This window comes from Corticium candelabrum, chromosome 15, assembly GCF_963422355.1.
Source record: "Corticium candelabrum chromosome 15, ooCorCand1.1, whole genome shotgun sequence".
In the NCBI taxonomy this organism is placed as follows: Eukaryota; Metazoa; Porifera; class Homoscleromorpha; order Homosclerophorida; family Plakinidae; genus Corticium; species Corticium candelabrum.
Window position 1 is genome coordinate 1,402,094 of NC_085099.1, and position 25,000 is coordinate 1,427,093.

At 41.7% G+C, this 25,000-nt stretch overlaps 4 protein-coding genes across 6 annotated transcripts in view; 3 read left to right on the forward strand and 1 right to left on the reverse strand.

Annotated features, from left to right (window-relative positions):
• The window catches only part of LOC134191104 (transmembrane protein 237-like), an 8,970-nt gene extending 5,941 nt beyond the window's left edge, over positions 1-3,029 (forward strand). Inside the window, exons 8-11 of one of the 2 annotated variants that reach the window (XM_062659670.1) lie at positions 269-422; positions 2,402-2,484; positions 2,549-2,633; positions 2,780-3,029. In XM_062659670.1, the coding sequence (XP_062515654.1) occupies positions 269-422; positions 2,402-2,484; positions 2,549-2,633; positions 2,780-3,029 (572 nt within the window). The remainder of the gene's footprint in view (positions 1-268; positions 423-2,401; positions 2,485-2,548; positions 2,634-2,779) is intronic. The other variant, XM_062659671.1, reaches the window with a different exon arrangement.
• Positions 2,936-6,118, reverse strand: LOC134191103 (neutrophil cytosol factor 2-like). Its single transcript, XM_062659669.1, has 11 exons — positions 5,844-6,118; positions 5,655-5,737; positions 5,482-5,587; positions 4,922-5,056; positions 4,561-4,668; positions 4,415-4,468; positions 4,096-4,347; positions 3,748-4,029; positions 3,561-3,688; positions 3,389-3,497; positions 2,936-3,319 (listed from the first exon to the last, which is right to left on the reverse strand). Exons 1-11 carry the CDS (start codon positions 6,018-6,020, stop codon positions 3,125-3,127), a joined length of 1,629 nt encoding a protein of 542 aa, XP_062515653.1. The 5' UTR covers positions 6,021-6,118; the 3' UTR covers positions 2,936-3,124.
• A 269-nt stretch (positions 6,119-6,387) lies between these two features.
• On the forward strand, positions 6,388-11,218 carry LOC134190974 (MORN repeat-containing protein 5-like). The gene is made up of 6 exons (XM_062659530.1): positions 6,388-6,506; positions 6,573-6,641; positions 6,708-6,804; positions 6,886-6,997; positions 10,760-10,891; positions 10,962-11,218. The coding sequence occupies exons 1-6, from the start codon at positions 6,460-6,462 to the stop codon at positions 11,015-11,017; spliced, it is 513 nt and encodes a 170-aa protein (XP_062515514.1). The 5' UTR covers positions 6,388-6,459; the 3' UTR covers positions 11,018-11,218.
• A 263-nt stretch (positions 11,219-11,481) lies between these two features.
• On the forward strand, positions 11,482-24,885 carry LOC134190618 (uncharacterized). Of its 2 annotated transcripts, XM_062659075.1 has the most exons (31): positions 11,482-11,516; positions 11,577-11,694; positions 11,852-11,942; positions 12,397-12,502; positions 12,560-13,677; positions 13,877-13,979; positions 14,139-14,282; positions 14,347-14,553; positions 14,620-14,676; positions 15,407-15,556; positions 15,831-15,923; positions 15,983-16,095; positions 16,391-16,469; positions 16,529-16,616; positions 16,913-17,114; positions 17,178-17,265; positions 17,650-17,724; positions 17,932-18,009; positions 18,082-18,174; positions 18,230-18,631; positions 18,888-19,196; positions 19,258-19,833; positions 20,627-20,822; positions 20,884-21,032; positions 21,087-21,186; positions 21,304-21,431; positions 21,489-21,603; positions 21,787-22,283; positions 23,036-23,588; positions 23,652-24,511; positions 24,584-24,885. In XM_062659075.1, the coding sequence occupies exons 1-31, from the start codon at positions 11,502-11,504 to the stop codon at positions 24,671-24,673; spliced, it is 6,993 nt and encodes a 2,330-aa protein (XP_062515059.1). In that variant the 5' UTR covers positions 11,482-11,501; the 3' UTR covers positions 24,674-24,885. The 2 variants fall into 2 exon arrangements, with proteins under 2 accessions (XP_062515059.1, XP_062515058.1); XM_062659074.1 differs by having other exon boundaries at positions 23,036-24,511.
• Positions 24,886-25,000: the final 115 nt, after the last annotated feature.

Below are 25,000 nucleotides of genomic sequence, written 5' to 3' on the forward strand. Positions count from 1 at the left end.
TGGCAATATGTAGTAAATTCAAGTTTAAAGTTAAAGTATTAATTTATTTTAATTAATTAATAATTATTTAATTTAAGTAATTAATTAGTTATTTTTATTAATTAAGTAATTATTTCTAAATGACTCAGTCATGCCAGTCTTGTGTCTAAATTAATTCTCATGGACGTAAACTGTTGCAGGTGTGTATTTGCATGGATACTGTAATGGTTGATGCATATCTACAGAACATTGTGTGTGTGATGGATTGCCAGTGTTCTGACTTTTGTAGGTTTTGGTCTTTGGCAGTGTGTCGGTGTCTATCAGCTGGATGCGGCCGCATCAAGTGATGGAGATTTCCTCGGCTTATATGAGAATACTAGTCAAGTGACACAGTCACTGTACTACTTCTTGTTTGCAGTGTGCTGCGTCTCAGTTCTTGAAAGGCAAGCGCAGATGGAAACATATGTTGGTATCTTATAAATAAAATAAATAAGTAAATAAATAGAATAAATAAATAAAATAAATAAAATAAAATAAATAAAACGAATGAATAAAATGAATGAATAAAATCAATAAAATCAATAAAAATTAATAGAAATTAATAAACATCAATAAAATCAATAAAAATTAATAAAATCAATAAATGAATAGAATCAATAAAATTAATAAAAATCAATAAAATCAATGAAATTAATAAAAATCAATAAAACCAATAAAATTAATAAAAATCAATAAAATCAATAAAATTTAATAAAAGTTAATAAATTAATAAAAATCAATAAATCAATAAAATTTAATAAAAATTAATAAAATCAATAAAATTAATAAAATCAATAAAACCAATAAAATTAATAAAAATCAATAAAATTAATAAAATTAATAAATAAAATAGATAAAATAAAATAAATAAATAGACAAATGTTTACAGCAACTCTCAGAATTTGATGTTAACTTACACAACTGTCTAGAAGCCATTGTCAATTCATCTATTTCTGAAAATTCTTGGAATCAAGCTACTCTCCCTATACGTTTAGGAGGATTAGGGTTGAGAGAGGCATGCAAAACGTGTTCGGCAGCTTTTCTAGGAAGTTGTAATGCTACCTGTCAATTGTCCAATCAACTCATGGTCCTCCTTTGCAATATGATTCTTTGCAGAGTTCAGCGTAACCGATTCTTGCTGTTCCAGAAGAATGCAAAAGATCATTTCAGAAATTACTATAACATACCTGAATGCTCAGTGAACTGAAGCAAAGACAGCCAACATCACTTGCAAGCTTAAGTTTTGTTGGACTATAATCTGTGGTCCAGACTAAAACAAGAAGCCAATTTACGTGATCGAGCACGCATGAATACAATTTTGGCTCAATATGATGGTGCGTGGTTGCGAGCATTGCCTAACCCTAATCTTGGCCTTGCCATGCCCAGCAGAGAGTTTGTTGTTGTAGTGTGGATCCATCTCGGCTTCCCATCTTTTCTCCTCCACCACAGTCTAGTCTTTGTACTTGTGTACGGTGCTGGATAAGTACAGAGACCACGTACTTGGCTGTAGTCAGAAGACCAACCTGATCATAAAACGCCATGATGCCCTCTGTGATGTTATTGGTGGACGATTCCCGCTGTTGATGTGAGCAGCCTTGTTTAAGGGATTCGGGGAAAAGACCAGGCGACATATTTCATCTTGACTCTCTACACTGTTTACCAGGGTATTTTGATGTAGCTGTGAGGAACTCGCTGCAGTCGTCATATTTAGTGCAAGCAGTATGTTATGCATGAGCAGCAGCAGAAGCTGGGGAAGATGAGAAAGTCTTACGGCGTCAAACGATGGTATCCGCAACAGGAAGCATATTTGAACCACTTGTTGTTGAGTCTCTTGTTTTGTGGACGCAGAACAGTGTACGCACATTGAAAAGTATAGCACACAAGGCATCATTTCACAATGGACAAAACTTTTAGTCGAACAATTCCTAGTTTGCATGAACAACTTGCAGTAGCTTTGTGGTTGTTTAATTCTAGGCTGGTTCTAGAGAGACTGTCGTTGTCCTGTAAGGACGTGCTTTGAAAGAATATTTTATTTTAGTTATTCTATTCTATTTATTGATTTATTTAGTTTATTTAAATAAATAAAACAAATAAGATAAACATAAATAAAATAAATAAAACAAAATATATAAAATAAAATATATAAAATAAATAAAATGAAAAAAATAAAATAATTATAATAAAATATATAAAATAATATATATAAAATAAATAAAATAAACAAAATAAATAAAACAAAATATATAAAATAAAATATAAAATAAATAAAATAAATAAAATAAATAAAATAAAATAAGATAAATAAATGAAAATTAAGAATTAATTTGTTCGTGTTTACTTTTACTTTGTCACCACTTGTGATATCAATATTTTTGCTTTCTAGCTATGAGTCTGTTCATGCTCATTCCACCAGTAGTTTCTTTCGGAAGTTCCAACTCAGGCCAAGTTATTGTCTAGCTGTCGTTAGTAAGTGTGTTCTTTGGATTTATAGAGATTGCTGTTTGATAAGTCGCTTTGTCTGTGTGTCTAGTTTATGTGGTTGGCCTGGTAGTTACACTTGCTGTTGCTAATACTGACTACAGAATTAAACTGTATGACGAAAGGCCGGATCTTTGGTGAGATGCCAAAAATATTTGGTTGTGTGTGTGTGTGTGTGTGTGTGTGTGTGTGTGTGTGTGTGTGTGTGTGTGTGTGTGTGTGTGTGTGTGGTGCGCGCGCACGCGCGTGCGTGTTAGAGCCGTTGTTATTGGCGTGTGATTAGGACGGATGTTTTGACAACAATCTCTCCCTCATCAGATCAGTGTGCTGTTCGTGTGAACGATATTTGCTACCAAACAAGAGGCAGTAGCTCAAGGCTTACAATCTGGCGAGCGCTGAATACTGTGCGCGGTATATGTGCTATTCTGGGGTGGTTATTAGTGTCGTCACAATCTGATAAAACTCACACACCAGACCATCTATTTCGTTATCAATCAGACACACTTAGAAAAAGTCCAATAGCTGACGTATGATCTAGCTAAACCTGTTGTATATTATATCTCACATACTCTCCAGTAGACATTAAAATTTCAATGATTTAGCTAAGTTACGACCATGCATAGAGCCATCAGAGTCTCTTGACGTATGACTTTGGAAATATTCCCATGTTGCCACGTGAACGGCCTTCGAGCCACTCTTCATTCACTTCTATGATTACCTGGATTATATCTCCCTCTCTGAATCCCAGGTCACCTGCTTGTCCTGCATCATAGTCATACAGTGCTTCTGCTTCATAAATATATGGAACTCCTTTCTGGTTTATCTAGCAAGAGAAGAACGCGGGTCAATGGAAACATCTTCTTTATTTATTAATTTGGTAATGGTTACCTACCTTATCCTCAAACATCCACAGAGTCAACTGACCATTAGTGACTGACTTCCATGTATCTTCCATGTCTCTATCAGAACTGATGCATCCAAGTTGAAAGCCAATATCTTTCCTATTATATACCAAAGTAACAAGGTAGTCTAGTAGAATATCACATTTATACCATGTTTCTCACCAAAGTGAGATTTGTTTGTACTCAACATCAAATTTCTTCTTGGCTCTGGCTGTAAGATCGGCAAGAGTCAATCCCTGTGGAACCTCAATAGCCCGGGTATCCTGATAGTGAAGTTTGACGACAACATCCTTCCCATACAAAGCAACTGCATTGCTTCTTCATGTGACACCTATCTACACTTGTTTACCTTGACTCTTGGTGACCTCCTGCCTAACATTGGAGAAGCTCTTGGTGATGATTTTGGGGATACAACGGGAGACTTTGCAACAGTCCTCATTGGCGAACCTCTTGGTGATGCTTTCGGAGATGAAACTGGAGATTTAGGGCGACCCTTTGGGGGTTGAAATGCTGACAGACCGACAGGAAGTGTCTTGGATGATGGCTCAATGGTTAAAGGTAAAGACGTTCTTTTTGTGTGAGGACTTGCCTGTCTTTGTTCCCGTACATAACTTCCTGGTATGAGGCCTTTCTACACCAAGCAGCAAAATAAGTTTATTATCAAAGTTGAATCGTACTGTAGCCAAAGGCTTCAAACTTGGTGAGTTCTGGAATTCACTGCTGTATACCAACCATCGTCACCTTTCTCTGAGACCATCAGTATGTCACCTTCATTCATTGCAATCTCCGACATTGTACCTGGCGTGAAATCATAGAGAGCTTTGTATGTGTTCTCTGTACCCCTCAGTCGCATGGCTGGCAGTGTAGGTGACTTCCGAGCTTGTAGAACTGTTTTGTCATCTGTTAATGGTTTTCGCTTTGGTGTGGGTGAAGGAGTTCTTGGAAATTTCTGAGTAATAATCAATAAAACAAGGTTACTACAAACGATTCAACTGCCTAGTCAGACAGTACAGTACCAATGCTCCTTCAAACCCAGTATACGTGTCCTTGTCCTTCACTGACGCCAGCACCTAATGTGGACAAAGTAACATACATACACAAGATGATGTATTGCTGCAAACTGAATCCAATGTAGTGCATGTGCTGTAGATATTTGCTCTACCATTGCTTTGCCTAGATGGTGGCGTTTCTCCATGTGGTCTGTCTTGTAGCTGGGAGGTCTGTACAATGCATCGGCAGGTAGTTCATACAAACAAATGATACTTCCACTCTTGACAGAAAAACACACTCGAATAAACTCAACATACCATACAGAACAGGCACGGATCCTGGGTTTGATTTTGTTCAGTTCCCATATTAATATTAATGATTAAGACAGCATTCTCTAATTGTTGCCATAGAATGTAGTGAGCTGTCAAAAATTATTCTTGAGACCCACATAAGACCATCCCTGTCTCTACTCAAATTCAAGCCTAAATTCTTGCTCCTTCTGTAGCGTCCATGCAGCTACTGAATATTCATACCTGGAATGCATCAATGGCATCATCGATTATACTGTGAGCTGGAATTGACTTCCCCTCCACGGCATCAGCAAGATCTGTTTGAGCTTCGTTCAGCTTTCCCAACCTCTGATAGCATGCAGCTCGATTCAATAAAATCTAAACCAATAAACGAAAAAGTATAGTGCTAACCCTCAACTGCTGGCTTACTAGTGTAGTAGGTGTGTATGTAAGGATGTAATATGTCATGGGATACAAGGTCACATGGATGTCATAAGATAGTACATGCGAAGACATGTCTAATTAGCTAAACAGCTTGTGCTAGTACAGTAATATACTAATTATTTGTGCGTTATTGCAACACAGAAAATTGGTGGCATCCGTTCTTGTGACAATGAGCGCAAGCTCAGAGGCATCGTGAGTCCCAGAGCCACAGGTACACAGTACATACCTACCATGGCCACGGTACCGCGCCTAGGCTAACAACAGCCATGCAAACTAACAATTGAATAACCAACCAATCAATCAATCAAAGGTATTGCCTACACAGTGCAACAAGTGCACGTATCTTGTTCTTTATATACCTCACAAGCGTAGAGCTTTAGTTTCATTCCGAGTTGCTTGTAGTCGATCAGATTGCCATTAAACGAAGCCAACGCGTTGTTAAAGTCACTCAGTGCATCGGGATACCTGTTTATTATGCACACGTCTGGTCTGTAACTTCCTCGCGAAGTGTGAATATTCACTATTGCGTTACCTGCCCAGTTTGTATTTCACAATACCACGTTGAACGAATCCGACCACCATATGCTTATCCTTCCGCACTGACTTGTCAAGAAACTGCAACAAACAAGAAAAAAATGAAATATGCCAACAAACCGGAAATACCACAGAGGGTGTGGCATATGCGACACGCCCACTGCTCAAAAGTTTTGTTTAGTTTGACTTCAACTGCAGTGTTGAGGTCTCCATTGAGAAGACAGAGGCATCCAATATCGAATGTGACTTTCGATGTCGGATCTGTAATTTTTTTGAGAATTTCTAACGCGCCAGCGAAGTCCTTCTGATCCGATTTGAGAACGCCGTCGTTCCATAAGCGAGTCACTTCCAGCTGAGTCGTCATTTTTACTATTCGGCTCGGCTAAGAATAGACAAAACACAGTACGAACAAAACAGTCGTTATGAGGTACGGTAACTAGCTAAGAACCCGTATGTCCGTTTATTTGAGAGCCCCACCGTGCAATCTCTACATTTTTAGACATGCAAAATATCTAATTCTATTTAATAAAATTTAATGCTACAGGTACGTCAGAAAATCAGGCACACTAATTTTTAGGAAATACGCTATGTTCATTCCAAGTCCCAGAAATCCACATCTTCTAGGAAAAGATCAACATTAATGCAATTACGATTTTTATGCTTTTAATTTTTAGTACAAAAAGTAAAGTTTTAAAAACTAAAAAAACCTTAATTTTTTAATTTTGTTTCGTTTGCCATGACAATGCCACTGCTTGCAAACAACGCGCATACAACAATCGGGTGTACGAGGACACACCGTTGCTATGGAGTACTCTGAAACATCGTATGAGGGAGATCGCAAGAATGGAAGGTTTCTTACCAGTTTCGGCGAAACAAAATTATTGATTAATTTATTCGCCTTTGTTCACGCGTCTAGAATGGAAGGAAGTGGCGTTTATACGTTTCCCACCGGCACAAAATACGTTGGAGAAATAAAGGACGGACTGTCAGTAAATCTCTCTATTTACTTCACTTTATATAGCGTTACACGTACAGGTGTTTATGATTTTAGTTTTCACGGTCATGGAACGCTTCATTTTCCTTCTGGAATGAAGTTTGAAGGAGAATGGGAAAAAGGATTGGCAAAGGGTGTTGGTCAAGGGGAAAATGTATTGATTAATTAACTAAAATTAATTATTAAATTTAATTGGTTTTGGTGTTGATATGCGCGTTTGTGTTTGGTGAATAAGGGACAATATACGTTCAGCGACGGCTTGCAATATGAACCCGAGGATTGGTCATATTGTGATGTGCTGGATAGAAGGTTTTATACAGAGATCTGTCACGGACTGAAACCTGCAGGTTGGTCTATTTGTCTGTCTGTCAAACACATTTATTTGAACATTTTATCTATGATACATTTCCGCAATGCAAATAACTATATATGCTGTCCAACTACTATCAATGTTCGTGAACTAAACTAAATTCAAAACAAAACTTGAAGGAACTAATAACTCTAAAAACTCTAGAAACTCTAAAAGCAGCTAAACTACGTGCAAAGCCCTAGCTCAGTGTCAGCTAGTGGCTAAAGAACTGAGTGGCATAAAAGTCACTTCTGTTGACTCCAGTCAATGAAGATGACTTCTTAGAGATGATGTTCTCATTGCACTTTTGGAGTTGGACTGCTCCAGAAGTCGATAAACTCCACTGCATTTAGTCTTCTGACTTCATCTGATGACTTCTTTGCTATCTTTTAAAAGAATTTCCATGTATCAAACCCCCATGCTCCAAAGTGTTCCATTACCAATGGAATTACACTGACAATTGACCCTCCTGGTAGTTGTTGTTTGTTATATTTTGCTCTCTTCCTGTCTGCTCTCCTGTCTGCAGCTGCACCATCAACACCAGCAGATGTGGGGAAGATGTCATTGCTCCACGGGTGAGCAAGGGAGATGTCGAGATCGATATTGTATCCAGTGTCGGAGTAAAAAAAGACGATGTCCGGTCTGTTGTCTGTAGTGATGTACCTGTTCCTTGGCTCCCTGCGATGATGGATATGCAGCTTGCGAAAACAATCTGACCAGATGGAAGAAATTGACTCATGAGACCACACAGGCCCACCACCTGTTTTACAAGTCAACAAATGGTAACCGCTGTCATCTATGTCAGCACCACAGTTACAGGTCGTTGTCCAATTGGAGAGAGATATGGGCAAACCCAAACGAAGGAAAGACGCCAAGCGGAATTTGCAAGAACTAAGTGCGAACGCTTCCGACGTGGGAATTGCATTTAACCACGCCCCAGCCCCCTTTCCTTTTGATGAGCGAAGGCGGGCTGCATCTCTAGCGGTGGGAAAATTATCCAATAGATTCTGAGCCTTGGAAGTAGCAGCAACTGAAGACAACTGATGTTGAACTTTCTCAACACTTGACAAGTAGTCAGAGATATGCTTTCCTGGAGGGACAGATTGTGCTAAAGCCTCACTGATTGGAGATGATGAAGAATTCAAGAGGGTGTCTATGAGAGGTTGTAAATCAGGAAACCGGAATGGCAGATTTGTGACAGCATTAGCCCAGGATGCAACAAATGCAGGTTGTCTCACTGAAAGCAAAGTAATCATTCCGAAACCACCCAATCTGATAGGCAAAGAAGATTGAAGCCAAAACTTGTCAGCTATCATGTCATAACCTAAGAGTTCAGAAAATGTTTCGTTTGTCTTAGAGTCATGGATTGTAGAGGCGGGAACCAGTAAATCAGGCTGGACTGTCCTGGCCAAGTGGTTCAGGCTGGGGACATGACAGCATCGTAATAACAACATAACACTCTGGACATCGTCTAATTTGGTAAGCTGATTGCACAGTGAAATCTTTGATTGAGCTATTGTGGTACAAGAGGAAGTAACAAATGAAGCTGTACCAATTGGAGAACCAAGAAAGAGAGCTCCTTCGTTAGACACGGGAACTCCATCAAACCCTTTGACAACAGTTGAGGATGAAGGAGAAAAATCTTGCACTTTTTGTCGGCTATAACCAAATTGATAGCTAAAAAGGACTTTCAAATCACAAAAAGCAGCCAGAACATCTTCTGCCTCACTCGATAAAAATACATCATCCAGGTAAGCCAGGACTCTTACTGAAGGGTGAGAATTCTGAACATTAGTTAACACCGAATGAATGGCAGTTGCAAATATGACAGGTTCCAAAGGATCTCCTTGATGAACTCCTTCCTCAGATGCGATTATAACAGGAGAGGTACCTCTCATGAAGACAAGCGAGCTGAGTTTGCCATACATTTGAATCACATGGTTGTGCATGTCAGGAAAAGATAGAGAAACTTGCTCCATAATCTTGTCCCTACTGACAGAATTGAAAGCGTTCTTAACATCTGTTTTCATTGCTATCCAGTTGGGATTGGATTCCAAAACAATACTTATATGATGTGCTACTAACTCTGTGCCACATCTTATTGATACACCGTGTTGAATAGGACAAAAAAATCAGTAAACTCGTCCTTTTTTTTAAAACAGATAGTCTTGGCTGTAAGTCGACAAATGGATTCGCCTATGGCAATGGGTCTTACATCACCATTCGGCTTGGGCAGAGTGATTAGTCTTGAGGAAGAAAAGAGGGTGACAGCTGCATCAGGTAGTATTTCTTTGGCAAAGGCTGAACAGGCAGAAAAGAGGCCATCCGCAGTTTCATCATTTTCCAGCAGGACTTTAAAATGCTCAAAACGCCAGCTACTAGGGCCAGCACCTGATCCTCTTGGAGCTTGTCTAATGGCATCGCAGAACAAAGACCTTGACAAGGTGATTGACTCACAACTTACATTAGGTAAAAGGGGAAACTGAGATGATCTCGGTGGGTGTTTTGAGGCCAACTTCTGCGCTGTGTCTTCATTTGATGGAGCCAAACCATTGCTGGTTAAAACTCTAGCTGCACGAGACAACTCTCCACACCTCACCAGCCTCAGAGCGGCAGCTCTTCTTGCATTCTCCCCAGTAGTAGATGACTTCTTGAGAAAATCACTTTGCAGGTAAATGAGGTCTGACCAGTTCCACCTCAGGAATTGGTGATAAGCAGCCTTTACATCTCGTAGACCATGTTTCCCACCTCGCGCGGTAGGTGTGAGGAGCATGCGAGGCAATAAAAAGCAGTTTCCATCTCAACTGAACTCATCTGAGGGATCAACGCGAATCTTCCCAAGCGCTACAGCACAGCAATCTAGAAAGCATGATTTAACTGAAGGATGGACAGTTTGGACGCCTCTTGGTGGCGCGGCGTTGAGTATCTACCGTAAGATCTTTGATGTACCTCCACGCAGCAGTTTCTGCATTCAGATTGACGTCAGCGGACGCCATGGATGTTGATAATGAACTACGTAAGTGTGGAGTGTACAGGCGGAAGAATCCTGACAATAGGTGACGTTGGCTTCCGCATTAGCTTTTGCCGCTAGGCGTCGAAGAAGCACACGCCCTCTGATCTTGAGGAAGCCTTTGATGGCGAGATCTGCATTGAGATGTGTGTTGACCTAGTTTTAGAAACCAGTTTTTGCAGAAAGAACATTGATGAAGACGCAGGCGAGCGATGAAATCAGCCGGAAGAAAGCTGGGATCGTGAACTTGGCGGATGTGGCAAAGAACGCGCTAAGCGGTGCCGGACACTTTACAAGACTGATAAGGACAAGATTCAGAACGAGACATCAAGTGAGAAGCGGGAAAAAGACGAAAACGGAGAAGTCACAAATTTGAATCCTCCGCTGTGAACATACGGGTCTGTCTGTCTGTCTGTCTGTCTGTCTGTCACAATGAAATTTCCATCAAAATCTAAAAGCAAACCTAACGTCCACTACATAATAATTACTACATAATACATTAGCCCCATATGGGCGGATAAAACTTAAAGAAGCTGTTTGTCTGTCTGTCTGTCTGTCTATTTGTCTGTCTGTCTATTTGTCTGTCTGTCTGTCTGTCTGTCTGTCCCTCTGTCTGTCTGTCTGTCTGTGTGTCTGTCTGTCTGTCTATCTTTGTCTGTCTATATGGCCGTTTGTTTGCCTGTTGACTGTTGGCCTTTTGCAAGTTCAATTGTTATAGCAAGAAATCTACAATGCACAAGTCTCTTTCAGGTCGATCGCAGTTAACAAATGAAGAGCCTTCTAAAGAGATTCCAATCGGTTGGTACGATTGTGGCGACGGGCTTTATAACCCATCAAACAGGGTTGTTTATGACTACGATCAGCAGTTTCTTAGAAATGCAGGTATCTACGATCTGCACTTGTATTGTGTGAACATCTGTCTGCCTTCTAGCCACTGCCTTTCTGCTTACAGATGACGAAGAACATGAGTGGATAGTTAGAACGTGTCGAAAAGGTGTCAAAGATTGAAAGAAATGTGACTGTAATTACTATAAATTTGAGACTAACACTTTCAGCAGTGACATATTGACATGTGTATAGCGCATAGCACATATTCGTGTATCTGCAATTTATTTGTTGTGGGTGTACGTATTATGTCAAGAATGGATTTTAGTTAGTTGATTAATTAGCTCAATGAAGGATGTTGCTCTCTCTCTCTCTCTCTCTCTCTCTCACACACACACACACACACACACACACAAACACACACACACACGCACAAACACACACACACGCACAAACACACAAACAAACACACACACACACACACACACACAAACACACAAACACACGCACACACACACACACGCACACACACACACACACACACAAACAAACAAGCAAACAAGAGTCTACCATCTAAAACACAAGCCAGAAATCGCAATACTAACTAATCATATCACAAACCCATCAATTATACGGGCATTTTCAACAACATCCCAGGCCTCGCGTTATGGCCTCTGGAGGGGTAACGTTGATCTGTGTGAGAGTGCTTTCGTTTACTCATATATTTAATCTAATGATTTAGGTCGCAGTTGGAAGGCACTGCGACGCTTCAGACGTCTCAACTTCGATTTCCGCGTCCGTTCCGCTGAGAAGCTCTTACATCAACCCATACATAGATCCTGACGAGAAAGTTGTCGAAGGTCACTAGTGTTTGCATGTGTTTTAGCGACGTTAGATATGTGATTTGGCTTGTTTTCGTGATGCGTGGTAAATCCCTTAACTGATGATGTCAGGGCACGGGGAATCCCCTGATTTGCACAGTGTTTTCATAGGTGTGTTCAATGTGTTTGATTGCAGAAACCTTTTGTACGTACAAGCACGTCAATGAAAGCGGACAGTTCGGAATTCTTTTTATCACTAACAAGAATTTATTCTTCTATCCTCTACAGTATGCGGCAAGTTGTGTGTGTGTGTGTGTGTGCGTGTGTGTGTGTGTGTGTGTGTGTGTGTGTGTGTGTGTGTGTGTGTGTGTGTGTGTGTGTGTGTGATATCTTTACTGATATCAATTTTTATTGGCTTAGTTAGAGTTTATCTAAATTAACGTTGAGACTTTTAAGCACTGGACAACTGAACTACATGATCACCCACAACCAGCATTCAATCTGTATGCTTTAATTAATTTTACAAACAAGTACAATAACTAATTTCAATGTATAAAGTCTGTGAACTAAACTTGTTTGTGAAATTCGTTTTGATTTAGTTGCCAGTAGTTATACAGGCCTCATGTGTATACGTCATAAGCACTACATGTAATAGCAATAGAAATATTATCACTTAATTAGTATGGGAGTCATTATAAGCCAGGGGTATTCACTCCTCGTTTTTGGTTAATTTTGTTTCAGTGGTGACATAACAGTGAGAAAGATGCCATTTGAGCTTATTGAAGAAGTTCTGCTGGGCAGTGAGTTGACACCGAGCATTACGGTTTATTACATTAATGGAACTAAGGTTGAACTCGTAGTAATTACATATGAGTTTTGTGTAGTATACATCTTCTCTTGGTAGATTGCAATGACTGGTGTGGAAGAACAGGACAGAATTTTGAGTGTCATTAATGAGCAGTTGAGTGCAATGGCAGCCATTACAAAGCCTCCACCTTCCAGTGAACAAAACTACAGCTTCGTTAATGTTCCTCTTGAAGACGAGCTGGGCAGTGAAATAATTGACGATGAAGTGGAACACACTTGGAGTTATGAACAGAGAAGTTCATTTGGGTCATCGGTTCATCGTGAGGAACAAGCGACTGGAACGTCATTGCGACATGAAAGTGGTGGTAGACAGTTTGTGTTGGCTCTTGTTACTGGAGGCTCTAGTACGTTGATAACATTTACTCGTGGATTGGGTGAACGGTCGGTGGGACGTCCAGGAAACTCAGAACATCATGGACCTAGAGAGTCACCAGTGACTTCAGCTAAATCTGGAGTTATAATCGAAGAGCTGCCATCAGATGACGAGGGAAGTGGAAAGCCAGAGAAGAAAGAAACGGAAGAACATGACCATGTGACTTCCAAGACAGAAATACAGTCGGGAAACAGTGAGGATGCTTTACCTGAACTGGTGGAGTCACCGCCTATGTCATCAGAGGGAGAGGAGGAGACTGTCATTAATCTTTTGCCTAACCCTGATAAGGAATGGGAGGTAACCGCAGATGACTTGAGACCAGAGAAAAAGACGTTTTCTATTGACTCTGCACCATCTGTATTGTGGGACAAAAATGCTTCCGAAAAGGCAAAGAAAAAACAACAAGAAATTGACGATGATGAAAAAGACATAGACACTACAGAACACAACTCATTGCCACTTAGTTCTTATAACGATAGCACGTTGGCTGATGATGACACGAGTTCACTACAAAATTCCAAGAACAGTCAACATCCAGAGAATCACGAATCTGATGAACGTCTAGCCAATGAAGACACTTTATCTGACATGCGACTCGACTACAGTGGTGATGACACTGATCCCATTCTTGCTCTGTTGAGAGCGCTAAGCATGACGTCAAGAGACCCCAGCAATATGGCCATGCATGGTTCACGCTTGAACGAGTCTTCATATGGAGGACAGTGTCCATACTTTATGTCAGGATACTGCAATCGTGGCAGCAATTGCCCACTTGACCATGGGTCAGTGTAATAATTGTTTTACTCTGTGTATGACAGATGCGGTTTGTCAGACAACACAGACACTTTATGTGAGCCATGCAATACAATTTTGTATATTTTTTGTTTTTGTTGTTAAGAGCATATGGCTGCTGTATTGTCGTCATACATTTTTGTTGATTTCATATGTTGTCATTCTATGTGTTATCATGTTTTTGTATAGTGAGGGTATTCAGTTGGCTGACATTGTGGAACATGCGGCTTCTGATGACGAAGATGATGAAGCTTCTTCATATGGAAATGTATTGCAGCGACAGCAGCAACAGGTAAAACTAACTAATAAACGAACGTGTTGATTATTAATCAATTAATTAATTAATTAATTATGGTGTCTTGCTTTCTGAATGAAATAAACGTTATGAAAGATAACGAGATTTTAGCATAAGAATAGTTTGTGATGATTGATATTTGTTTTCTTCTTGTAGCCAAGAATGTCGCTTGAAGTGCAGTGCTACTCAATCATCTTCTGTGATTTGCCTCAGAATGTTGGTGACACTGAAAATACTGATCTTTTTATTCTGCCTCGACGGCTGGTTCAGGCACTTGGAGGTGGAATCTTTTTACCTCCAGTAATATTCAAAGATTTTGAGGTTTTTAAAATATTATGGTTAATATTAATTAGTGTTGCTCTAGGCTTTCAAAGTTGAGAATCCAGCCAACGGAAAGTTTGTGCATGGCAGCTGTGCCCAACTTGTATCGGTTCAGGATCATATTACATATATACCCAATTGGATGATGAACTATATTGACGTGAAGGATAGTGATAAAGTCATTTTGAGTGTTGCAGATCTTCCTCGAGGTACATTTGTGAGGTTTCAGCCATTGTCGTCTGCATTTTTGGTGCGAATGTTTGATTGGAATGATAATGGAACAAATTGGAGATGATGTTGTTGGTTGTCTTTATAGACTATTCCATTAGATCAAAGACAGACTGTTTTGGAGCTTCAACTGAGGAGATATGTGGTAGGTGTATTGAGTTGTATTGAGTTTAGGTATCAAGTAATGATTAATGAGTAAGTGAAGGACAGACAGGAAGACCTGCGCATGGCTGACAGACAGACAGACAGACATGTGTTGCCCTTGTGGCCTAGTGCATCTTCTCCGGATTCTGTCGTCATCATCTCGTCTTCGTCTTCATCTTATCGTTTGTCTGGTGACTTCAGCGTCTGGGGTTATCGCAGCTTTACCTTGCCCTTGTGGCCTAGTATATCTTCTCCAGATTCTGTCGTCATCATCTCTTGGTCTTTGTCTTCCTCTTCGTCTCGTTGTCCATCTGGTGACTTCAGCATCTGGGATTATCGCAGCCTTACCTTGCCTTGTGGCCTAGTGTGTCTTCTCTGGATTCTGTCGTCATCATCTCTTGGTCTTCTTCAGATTCTGATATTATCATTTCTTCTGACGTGTGTAACTTGTACTTAGCTGTAGAGTCTAGCCTTTTGTTTGTAGTTCTACTTGTTATGTATTTGTGTAATCTGTTGTTGTAGTTGTGACACTGGTACTTTGGCTTCACATTTATTAGCTTTGATGTATAAAAATATATGATTATTTGACAGACGGACAGACAGACAGACAAACAGACAGACATGAACAGGTGGGTGGAGAAACATAGACAGACAACATTACATCACAGGTGTAGCAAAAAATACATGAAGAATTCAAGTATTGTTGCAATTGAATTTCCAACTTTGTTTAGACTTTGACCCAAGGATCTGTTATTCACGTGTCCTATGAAATGAACACGTATGGTCTTCTAGTCTTAGAATGCCAACCAGCTGAGAGCATCGTCATTAGAAATGTTGATCTTGCAACAGACTTTACAGAACCAAAAGATTTCGATGAGGATGTAAAATGGATATGTTACACAGACACACACACACACACACACACACACACACACACACACACACACACACACACACACACACACACACACACACACACACACACACACAGACACACACACACACAGACACACACACAGACACACACACACACAGACACACACAGACACACACACACACACACACACACACACACACACACACACACACACACACACACACACACACAAATTGCTCTTTTTTCTTATTTGCTTCTGCATGAGATTTTGTGTTTAGTATGATCCACAGGAGGGCCAAGCTCAGAAGCTAGACCTGGACAAGCCGTTTAGATGCACAGTACCTAAGGGTGAACATCGACATTTTGTGCTTGTATGATATTTGCTATACACGTTTATTTCAGAAATCTCGGAATTGTGTTTCTTGTATAGTTGTGTTTACCTGGACAACCGTTTCCATCTCGTGTGTGTGTGGAGATAAAAGCTCATTTGGGTGACCCGGATCTTTTTCTTTCACAGGAGTTTAGTGCACCAACAAGATCCAGGTAAGACATAGGCAACTGATTTTACTTTGAATACACATGATGTGTGTGTGTGTGTGTGTGTGTGTGTGTGTGTGTGTGTGTGTGTGTGTGTGTGTGTGTGTGTGTGTGTGTGTGTGTGTGTGTGTGTGTGTGTGAGTGTCGTGTGTGTGTGTGTGCACGTGCACGCATGTGTGTTTTGTGTGCGTGTGTGTTTTGTGTGTGTGTGTGTGTGTGTGTGTGTGTGTGTGTGTGTGTGTGTGTGTGTGGGTGTGTGTGTGTGTGTGTGATAGCAAGATTACCAATGTGTAACTTGCAGATACACGTGGGTTTGTCAGACAGTCGGGGACGTTTCTATTGAAGTCGGAAAACATACGTCTCAGTTCTCTTCAAACAAGGTGAAATAGTGTCACTATATCCTGACTAACTATTGCATTGACGTATGCACATGCTGCAGGCACTTTATGCGGGTGTTGGAGCACTCACTGAAGACGCAGATTTTACGATATGTTATAAACGAACTGACACAGCTGCAGCTGCAGAAGGTTGCTAACAGTGACATTCATTTAGATAAATTAATATATTTTTATTTTTAATATTTTAAATTTTAATTTTTTCCTTTTTTTTTTTTTAATTTTTAATTTTTAAAATTTTATAATTTATTAGTTTTTATTTCTATTTTTTATTTTTTATTTTATTTTTTTTAAATTTTTTATAATTTTATAGTTTTGTAATTTTGTACTTTTTATTTCAATTTTTAATTTTTTAATTTTTATTTTTTATTTTTTATTTTTTATTTATTATTTATTTTTTATATATAAATTTATGTAATGTTTTTTAGCTCGACGAGGTACAGGTGGTCAAGCTTTACGAGCAACAAACAACAACGGTGCCATACTTGCAAGCGATTTGGAAGTACAGCTGGCGTCTGGAGGACCTAATGATAAACAGTGTAGTCAATGTGGCATGTGGATGCCAGAGTTTCGACTCGTTATGCATGAAAAACATTGCACAAAGTCAACATACAAATGCCCGGCTTGCAAGTTTGTGGCTGTGATTAGTGTCGTTGTTGTACATTTTTAGTCGACAGTTTGTATTTGTTTTAGAGAGATTATGCCCAGAGAAATGAAAGAGAAGCATAATATCATCTCTCATGAAGACTTGAGTTGTCTCTGTGGTGTCGTTTTACCGCAGGTAATGGCAATTGTCTGAGTGTTGCTAATGGTAATCGAATGGGAATGATTTGAAAATTTATATTTAGTTTAAAATGTGTTTGTATAGCACTAATTGTGCATGATATTTATTTTGATGTATAGTATTATGATGTGCCTTTCCAATACAATAGTCTAGTGTATTGTGAGATGCATTCCTCCAATACAATTGTCTGATGCAGTGAGAGAGGCATCCCTTCAATACAATAGTCTAGTATTGTGAGAAATGTATTTTTCTAATACGACATATTGTGAGATGCTTTTTACTGTTTATGGAAATTTGTTTATTGTATACGTAGTTGGTTGTTGCTATGCTGTTAGTGGTATTCTTCGGTGTGGTAACAGATTTTTTTGTTACGTGCTGCAGGTGCTGCTGCACGAACATCAGAAAACAAGTTGCTCTAAACGTCCAGTTCATTGCAGTAACAAGTGGTGCAATTTGGTATGATTGGTCAAACACATGCACACATGTGTGTAAACACGAATGCACACACACACACACACACACACACACACACACACACACACACACACACACACACACACACACACACACACACACACACACACACACACACACACACACACACACACACACACACACACACACACCAGTATTACTATAGATCATTCGCATTTGGTCTTGCAGTCAGTTCCTTTGGAGCAGCTGGAGGACCACGAGTTCACATGTGCCAATCACGTTACTAATTGTCCTATTTGTCAGGAGGTAAACTTATGCTCTTTGCATCCTCAATATGTCACTTAGTTCGGTACAAATGTTATGCTTGTGTACGACTAGGAGCTGCAAAACTGTCAGCTGGAAGACCATCTCATGTTACACCATGAAGTAGACACGGACGAGTTAGACTGGGCACAACCATTGTTTCCCCAGGTTTGTCCATATCTCGGTCACACAAACTCACGACAACTGATTCATTCATTATTAGCTGAAACGTTATCTTAATAAAAAAGATAACGACTCTGATTCTAATTTTGACGTTCCACGGCATCCACTACCTGCATCAGTGAGCAGCCAGTCGAGTGTTGTGCTTACAGACAACCAGGAATCGTTAAGTTCAGTGCGGTCGTTGTCGTCCCAGAATGACGACCATGCAAGAACTCGAATGCTTCCAGAGTCAGGGGAAGATACGACGTTTGAGGTCGGTGGTGTGATTGCATCAAAAACGCCAGCATCCTCAGATGCTTACCAGAGGATTGATGAGAGACAAGGCAGCGGTGATGCTGTTTGTTTTTCAAGCGTTTCTGAGTCGCCTACGGATTTCGTTGTATGTCACACGTGTTCTTGCGGAGAGAAATTCGCTGCTGAAGACAATATGCAAGTCCACCAGGTTTGATTTGTTGGCATTTTAATCAACCGTAATTATCTACAACTAACTACACATGAACGTAGACCAAGTTTGCCTATTGAAATTTGCTACCATTTTAGTCATGTCCAACACTGTAGTAAGACTATGTGGCTTAGCGCGCGTTACATGGGTGTGGCCTAGGTAACCCATATATATCAATGGAGCAACTGTTGTCATGGGCGTTACCTAGACCACGCCCATGTAACGCACGCTAAATATATTGTTATGTGTCTGATAGCTCACTACATGCAAGAACAGGGAGGAAACCGTTGCTGCTATACCATCCAGAGATATTCGATTTGACACTGTCTTCAACAGTAGAAATTCAGTTAAAGATGCATATACGAACAGAAGCGAAGACTCGGCATCAGAAACAGTCACCTCAACTGCTCCACCTCCGTATCAGGCTACAGACACCCACGCAGCTCAAGACATGGCAAACCAAAGAGACAAGCAGACAGCACATTCATTCCCATCAAGCGTCGCTGTTTGCGTGTGTGCTTGTGGAAAAGAGTTTGCAACTGAAGAGAAAATGGAAATGCATGAGGTTGGTGCTGCACTTTGTGATCATCGATCAGTGTATACTTTGCATGTTAATGTATGGATAGCTGACTGAGTGCGACAACAGAGACAACAAGGTTGTATTGGAGTCTGATGCTATGCAGGACGATACGTCTACTGGAAAGAGAATCGAAGATAACCAGACACTCGGACATGAGACAGCAGCAGAGACAGCAGCTAGTATACCTACAGATGCAGACCTGCATTTGCCGAGAATAGAAACAAAGCAGCCAGACAAACAACCGCCACTCGTCCTTCCATCTGATGGTCTGCATGATGGACTTAAACAAAAGAAAGAACCAGCAAAGCTTGTTGTGGTAAACACAGGCAGTTCTGTCTCAGCTGATTTTCTTGACAAGATAAGGAGGAAAGTGGCAAGAAGACAAGGTATGGCGACGTCTACCTCGTCTGCAAGTCAACAACCCGTGGCAGCTGCTGTGAGAGTTGCTCCCAATACGAGTGCAGTAACAGTGCAGCAACAGTCTGGGTCTAATGTCGTGTCTCGTCCAAAGTTTGTATTTGATCCGAGCGTCTCTCTTGGAGTGATGCGCTCCTTTCCTCGGCAACCCAAGTGTGAATGTGGAAAACGGTTTGGCAATGAAAAGTTGCTAGAAGACCATAAGGTAATACTGGGATTTATAATAGAGAAATCAGGACTATACATATGGGCGGCGTACAGACACACACACACACACACACACACACACACACACACACACACACACACACACACACACACACACATGCACACACACACAAGCACGCATGCACACACACATGTGCACCCACACGTGCACAAACACACGTGTGTGCACACATGTGCACACACACACACTGACACACACACACACACATACACACACACACACACACACACACACTCACACACACACACACACACACACACTGACACACACACACACACACACACACACACACACACACTGACACACACACACACACACACACACACACACACACACACACACTGACACACACACACACACACACACACACACACACACACACACACACACACTGACACACACACACACACACACACACACACACACACACACACACACACACACACACACACACACACTGACACACACACACACACACACACACATAGTTTTTAGAGCATTTAACTACTTTCATACTTTTTAGTTGCATGACTATTGTGTTGATTTGAGTTTGAATTACATATACCTGAGAATGTACATCATACATTATTATTCATTATAATTATCTACCATGATGTTTATTCACCTTATTATAACTTGTTGATATCAACTACATTCATTTTGATATTATCATTTTGTATTAAAGTATAGTGTTGTATTGATTCATTGTAAACGTTTCGTCATCTCTCTGTATTGTGAACAAGTAATAAATTACATGTGACGTGTGCAGTTGGCCAGTTGTGAACAAGCGAAAGAGCAAGCATCAGAGATTGCCTCACCACATGTTAGTACAGCATCTACCATCACACGTACAGTGGCACCTGTTTCCACATCTTCAGTGGCGACTGTTTCACACCCTTTAGCAGCGTCAGTTTCAGCACCTCTGCGAGCACCCTTTGCAATACCGACTGCCTCAAAACAAAAAGGTAGACGAGTGTTTTGTAGTCAATATCATGATGTCATTGAACCACATTGTGCTGTCACTAGATCTTGTTGTTATACGTCGAGGTAACGAGACGACTGCTGGGGCACCAGCTACGAGTGACAACTCTGGGTTTGCTGATGATTTTCCGAGGATTGAGGAGTGTATGTGTGGGAAGAAGTTTCATGATGAAGTAGAGCTGCAGACGCATCAGGTAAGTGTTTTGTTTTTCGTCGGGTGGATTTGAGTGGAACTGGGATTCTTGCAGCTGACGGACTGTCCAATGCGGGACGATGTGGTGGCTGCTATCGAGGGAGGACGTTATAGCAGATTAGGTCAACATCCACACGCTGCATTTGGTCAATCAGGTGACAGTAATAAATTAATTTAGGCAATATGTATATATATATATATATATATATATATATATATACATTTCATATATTTAGTAGACAATTTATCATGTAATATGACATCTATTCTAGCTGCTGAGGTGTCCACACAGGGCGGGATGATGTTGTCTATGCTTGGCACGGCGGACAGTTCAGATGGGAGTAGAACATGTGCGTGTGGCAAACGTGCTGACAACGCCGAAGAACTTCAAGTCCACATGGTGATCAACAGACGTCGTGTATTCACGATAAATATGTAACAATATCTGTATGATTAGCTTACGGAGTGTGAACTCAAAGACGATTTAATCGCTGAAATCAATGCAAAAAGCTCCGGCGAGCATCTACAATCGAGGCAATATGAACAATCTCCCACATCAAATGGAAACTCTGGTGGCTTATTTGTTTGTGTCTCAGTTGTTGTGGTTGCTTGTTGTGATGTTTCGTTTTGTGTATGAAGTGTGTGTGTGTGTGTGTGTGTGTGTGTGTGTGTGTGTGTGTGTGTGTGTGTGTGTGTGTGTGTGCTTGCGTGTCTCTCTATGTCACCATTTGTGTATTCCCTCTCTTTATAATTAGGGAATCAGCCAGTAATGCGAGGTATTCAATCATCGAGTCAAGACCCACATGCAATGTCTGGACCAGCGGCGTTAGCTGCTATGCGTAGACACGGGGGTGGCGGCTCCCTTGGTGTGCTCAGTGGGGGTACACAGAGTGGTCCGTATGCATCGGAAGGACAACAGACGCACTACACGAATTCAACTGCCAGTCGTTTGCAGCCTGCTCAACCGGATCGGATGTTTGGCTTACATCAATCGAGTTCTACAACAGGCAGATTAACGTCAAACAGTCAGCACAATCGAGCTGCTGCTGTCAGACATTCTGAGATATGGGGTCCGCCGGTAAATCCTTCTGGTACATCTTCGGGTGCATCGCAAGTTTCACAGGCAAGGGATGATGACAGCCAGGGTGGTAACACGCAGTCGAGTGGCTTTAATGTTGAAGAGTTGCTGTTGCAGTATAAGTGTGGCTGTGGGAAACGATTTGCAACCCAAGATGTGATGGAAACGCATCAGGTAGGTTTTTAATGCTAACAATACGTGTGCGTGCACACACACACACACACACACACACACAGTGACACACACACACACACACACACACACACACACACACACACACACACACACACACACACACACACACACACACACACACACACACACACACACACACACACACACACACACACACACACACACACACACACACGCATGCACACACACACAAAATGGCAAATGGATAAGGAGATGCCATTAAACGGTAATGCCTCTTAGTCAGATGGCTGGGTTCCTGTGCACTAAGTAGGAGCTATGGGCAGTGCTAAGCAATCTCCTGAAGCCTGGCCAGGTGCTCGCAGGAGCACCGACTGCAACGCCAACTGTGGTGTGGGCACCTGAAGTCCCACCCGGACCCCAATGGCTGATGGACTTTGTCACAGTCAGAGGCCTTTGCCACCCCAGTCAAAGACCAGGTACTCATTTATACTCCTGAGTAGAGAGAGGCAATTGTGTGTAAGTTTCTTGCCCAAGGAGTTGTGCCATAGCTCACCATCACTGTGACTTGAACCTGTAATCCTGCAAGGTCCCGGATGTAATCACTCCATAAGATGACCCTCTAACCAACTGAGCTATTGCATTACACACCACACACACACACACACACACACACACACACACACACACACACACACACACACACACACACCACACACACACACACGCGCGCGCGCGTCAGTCACAAATGTATGGCTGTGTACATCGTGTAGATGACCAACTGTGATAAACGAGATGATTACCTAAACATCTACGGTCGCGATTCAGTCATGGACCCGCCCGAACCGGTACCGGAAACAACAGAGGAACAGACATCTGAACCATCAGAAACTACAAAGAATGCCAGCGGGCCACACCCGATTGGACGACTAGGTGGCATGACCTCAAACATGGAATTCGGTTACCGTGAATTCGGCGGCCCCCACGCCTCCAGTCTGAGACACACAGGATTGGCAAGTGGTCCACAGATACCCCAGAGAGCATCCGGAGATGTCCCTAGTGGTAGTAGTCTAGGATCTGGATTCGCACCACAATATTCACAAATTTCGTCCGGGTTTGGTTCTTCAAGTGGCACAACAGAAACGGGCCGAATGCAGCCGTTTAGCGGTGGCGGTCACGTGCTGGGTGGAAGTGGCGGTGCAAGCACAGGAGGTTTGCCAGAGATGAGGCAACTGATGAGTGTGCCGGGTCATTTGAGTTTTGGCGACGGCGGCATGAGACCTGGAGGCGTGACGGGTGACATTAGTTTGAGAAATCAGCATTCAGGTGACAACCCTTATGGGAGACAAACAACCGGAAGTCAATTGTTTTACGATTCTCGTCCTACAGGCTTTCCTGGTCACTCTTCTGGTGAATTGTCACATCAGTGGTCTTCTGGTGGACAAGAGCTCGGGCTTGGGTTGGAATCTTCTACCGGATCGGCAGCAAGCTCGAGACCAGCAATGCAATCAACGCAGTTTGGTCAACCTCCAGGACATGCACTTTTTTCGAGTCGGCCAGGCAGTGGATTCGACACGTCTAGTGGTGTGGGTTCTAGTCAATCTTCGTTTGGATCATTTGGTGCTACAGGAGGAGCAGACGTTGGTATGACAGGTTTTGGATCTTCGAAGAATGCACCGTTTATGGACACCGGCAATCCACAAGCGCCAGCAATGAACCACAGGATGACGAATCCTTCGATGCTTGTGGAAGGAACGCGTCAGGGGGGAAGTGCATTAGGATCGTTTCAGACACCGACAACCTTTGGTGCCGTACCACGTCAAGCAGCACCAATGGGCGGCGGACAAGTCGGTGGACAGAGTATAGGAGGACAAGGACAATTTGGAGGTATTGGACAGTTACCCGGAGAAAGGTCGTTTGGTCATGGAACACTGAATGGTGGACAGTCTGGTGGCGGTCAATTTGGTGGCAGCCAATTTGGTGGCGGCCAGTTTGGTGGCAGTCAATTTAGTGGCAGCCAATTTGGTGGCAGCCAATTTGGCGGGAGCCAATTTGGTGGCAGCCAGTTTAATGGCGGTCAGTTTGGTGGCGGCCAGTTGGGTGGCAGACAATTTGGTGGAGGAGGTCAGTTTGTGGGTGGAGCCCCAAGGGGTGCAGCACCTCAGATGATGCCACAGAGTGTACCTTGTACGTGCGGCAGGAAGTTCGGAGTAACTGATGACGAGCTCATAGAACTGCAGACTCATTTGGTTAGTGTGTTGATGTATACTTGCTGTGGCAGCATGTGTGTGTTAATTTATTAGGCATTTTTGTTGCTGTAGGTCACCGACTGTCCTCATCGTGTGCAACACGAACAGAGTGTTAATCCAATTGAGCAGTTGTTGGCACAAGCAACGCAAGGTGCAAGATGAGACATTTTGATAAGGCAGTATTGGGTTTTGTTAACGCATTTCTAGGCTTCAATTCTAATCATCTGACTTAATAGTCGTTTCGTTGGTTTTTTTCAGTCGATCATTTTTCGTCATCTTTTTACAGTAGGTTTACTGTCTATAGCGAAATTTGTGTCGTTTGGTTATGCTGTTGTACTAGTAGGTTGTGAACTGATGACAGTTTGCTTATTCAAGTTTCCAACCGTCCATCCGTTAACGTACGCACGGAGACACACCTTTATCCGGGAGCCTATACAATAAAATACTAATGTCCCGTATGTTATTGTTGACCCCGGATAAAGATGTATG

Bases quoted from the DNA above. Each gene is read 5' to 3' on its own strand.
- LOC134191103 (XM_062659669.1), bottom strand. From the start codon at position 6,020: ATGACGACTCAGCTGGAAGTGACTCGCTTATGGAACGACGGCGTTCTC. The intron at 4,030-4,095 runs GTTTGAAGCCTT...TGCTTGGTGTAG, and splicing joins TGAATTCCAGAACTCACCAA to AAAGGCCTCATACCAGGAAG. The intron at 3,689-3,747 runs GTAAACAAGTGT...TTGTATGGGAAG, and splicing joins GGAGGTCACCAAGAGTCAAG to GATGTTGTCGTCAAACTTCA.
- LOC134190618 (XM_062659074.1), top strand. The intron at 13,980-14,138 runs GTAAAACTAACT...TTCTTCTTGTAG, and splicing joins TGCAGCGACAGCAGCAACAG to CCAAGAATGTCGCTTGAAGT. The intron at 18,632-18,887 runs GTTTGATTTGTT...TGTGTCTGATAG, and splicing joins ACAATATGCAAGTCCACCAG to CTCACTACATGCAAGAACAG.
- LOC134190974 (XM_062659530.1), top strand. From the start codon at position 6,460: ATGGAGTACTCTGAAACATCGTATGAGGGAGATCGCAAGAATGGAAG. The intron at 6,507-6,572 runs GTTTCTTACCAG...TCACGCGTCTAG, and splicing joins GGAGATCGCAAGAATGGAAG to AATGGAAGGAAGTGGCGTTT. The intron at 6,805-6,885 runs GTATTGATTAAT...TTGGTGAATAAG, and splicing joins GTGTTGGTCAAGGGGAAAAT to GGACAATATACGTTCAGCGA.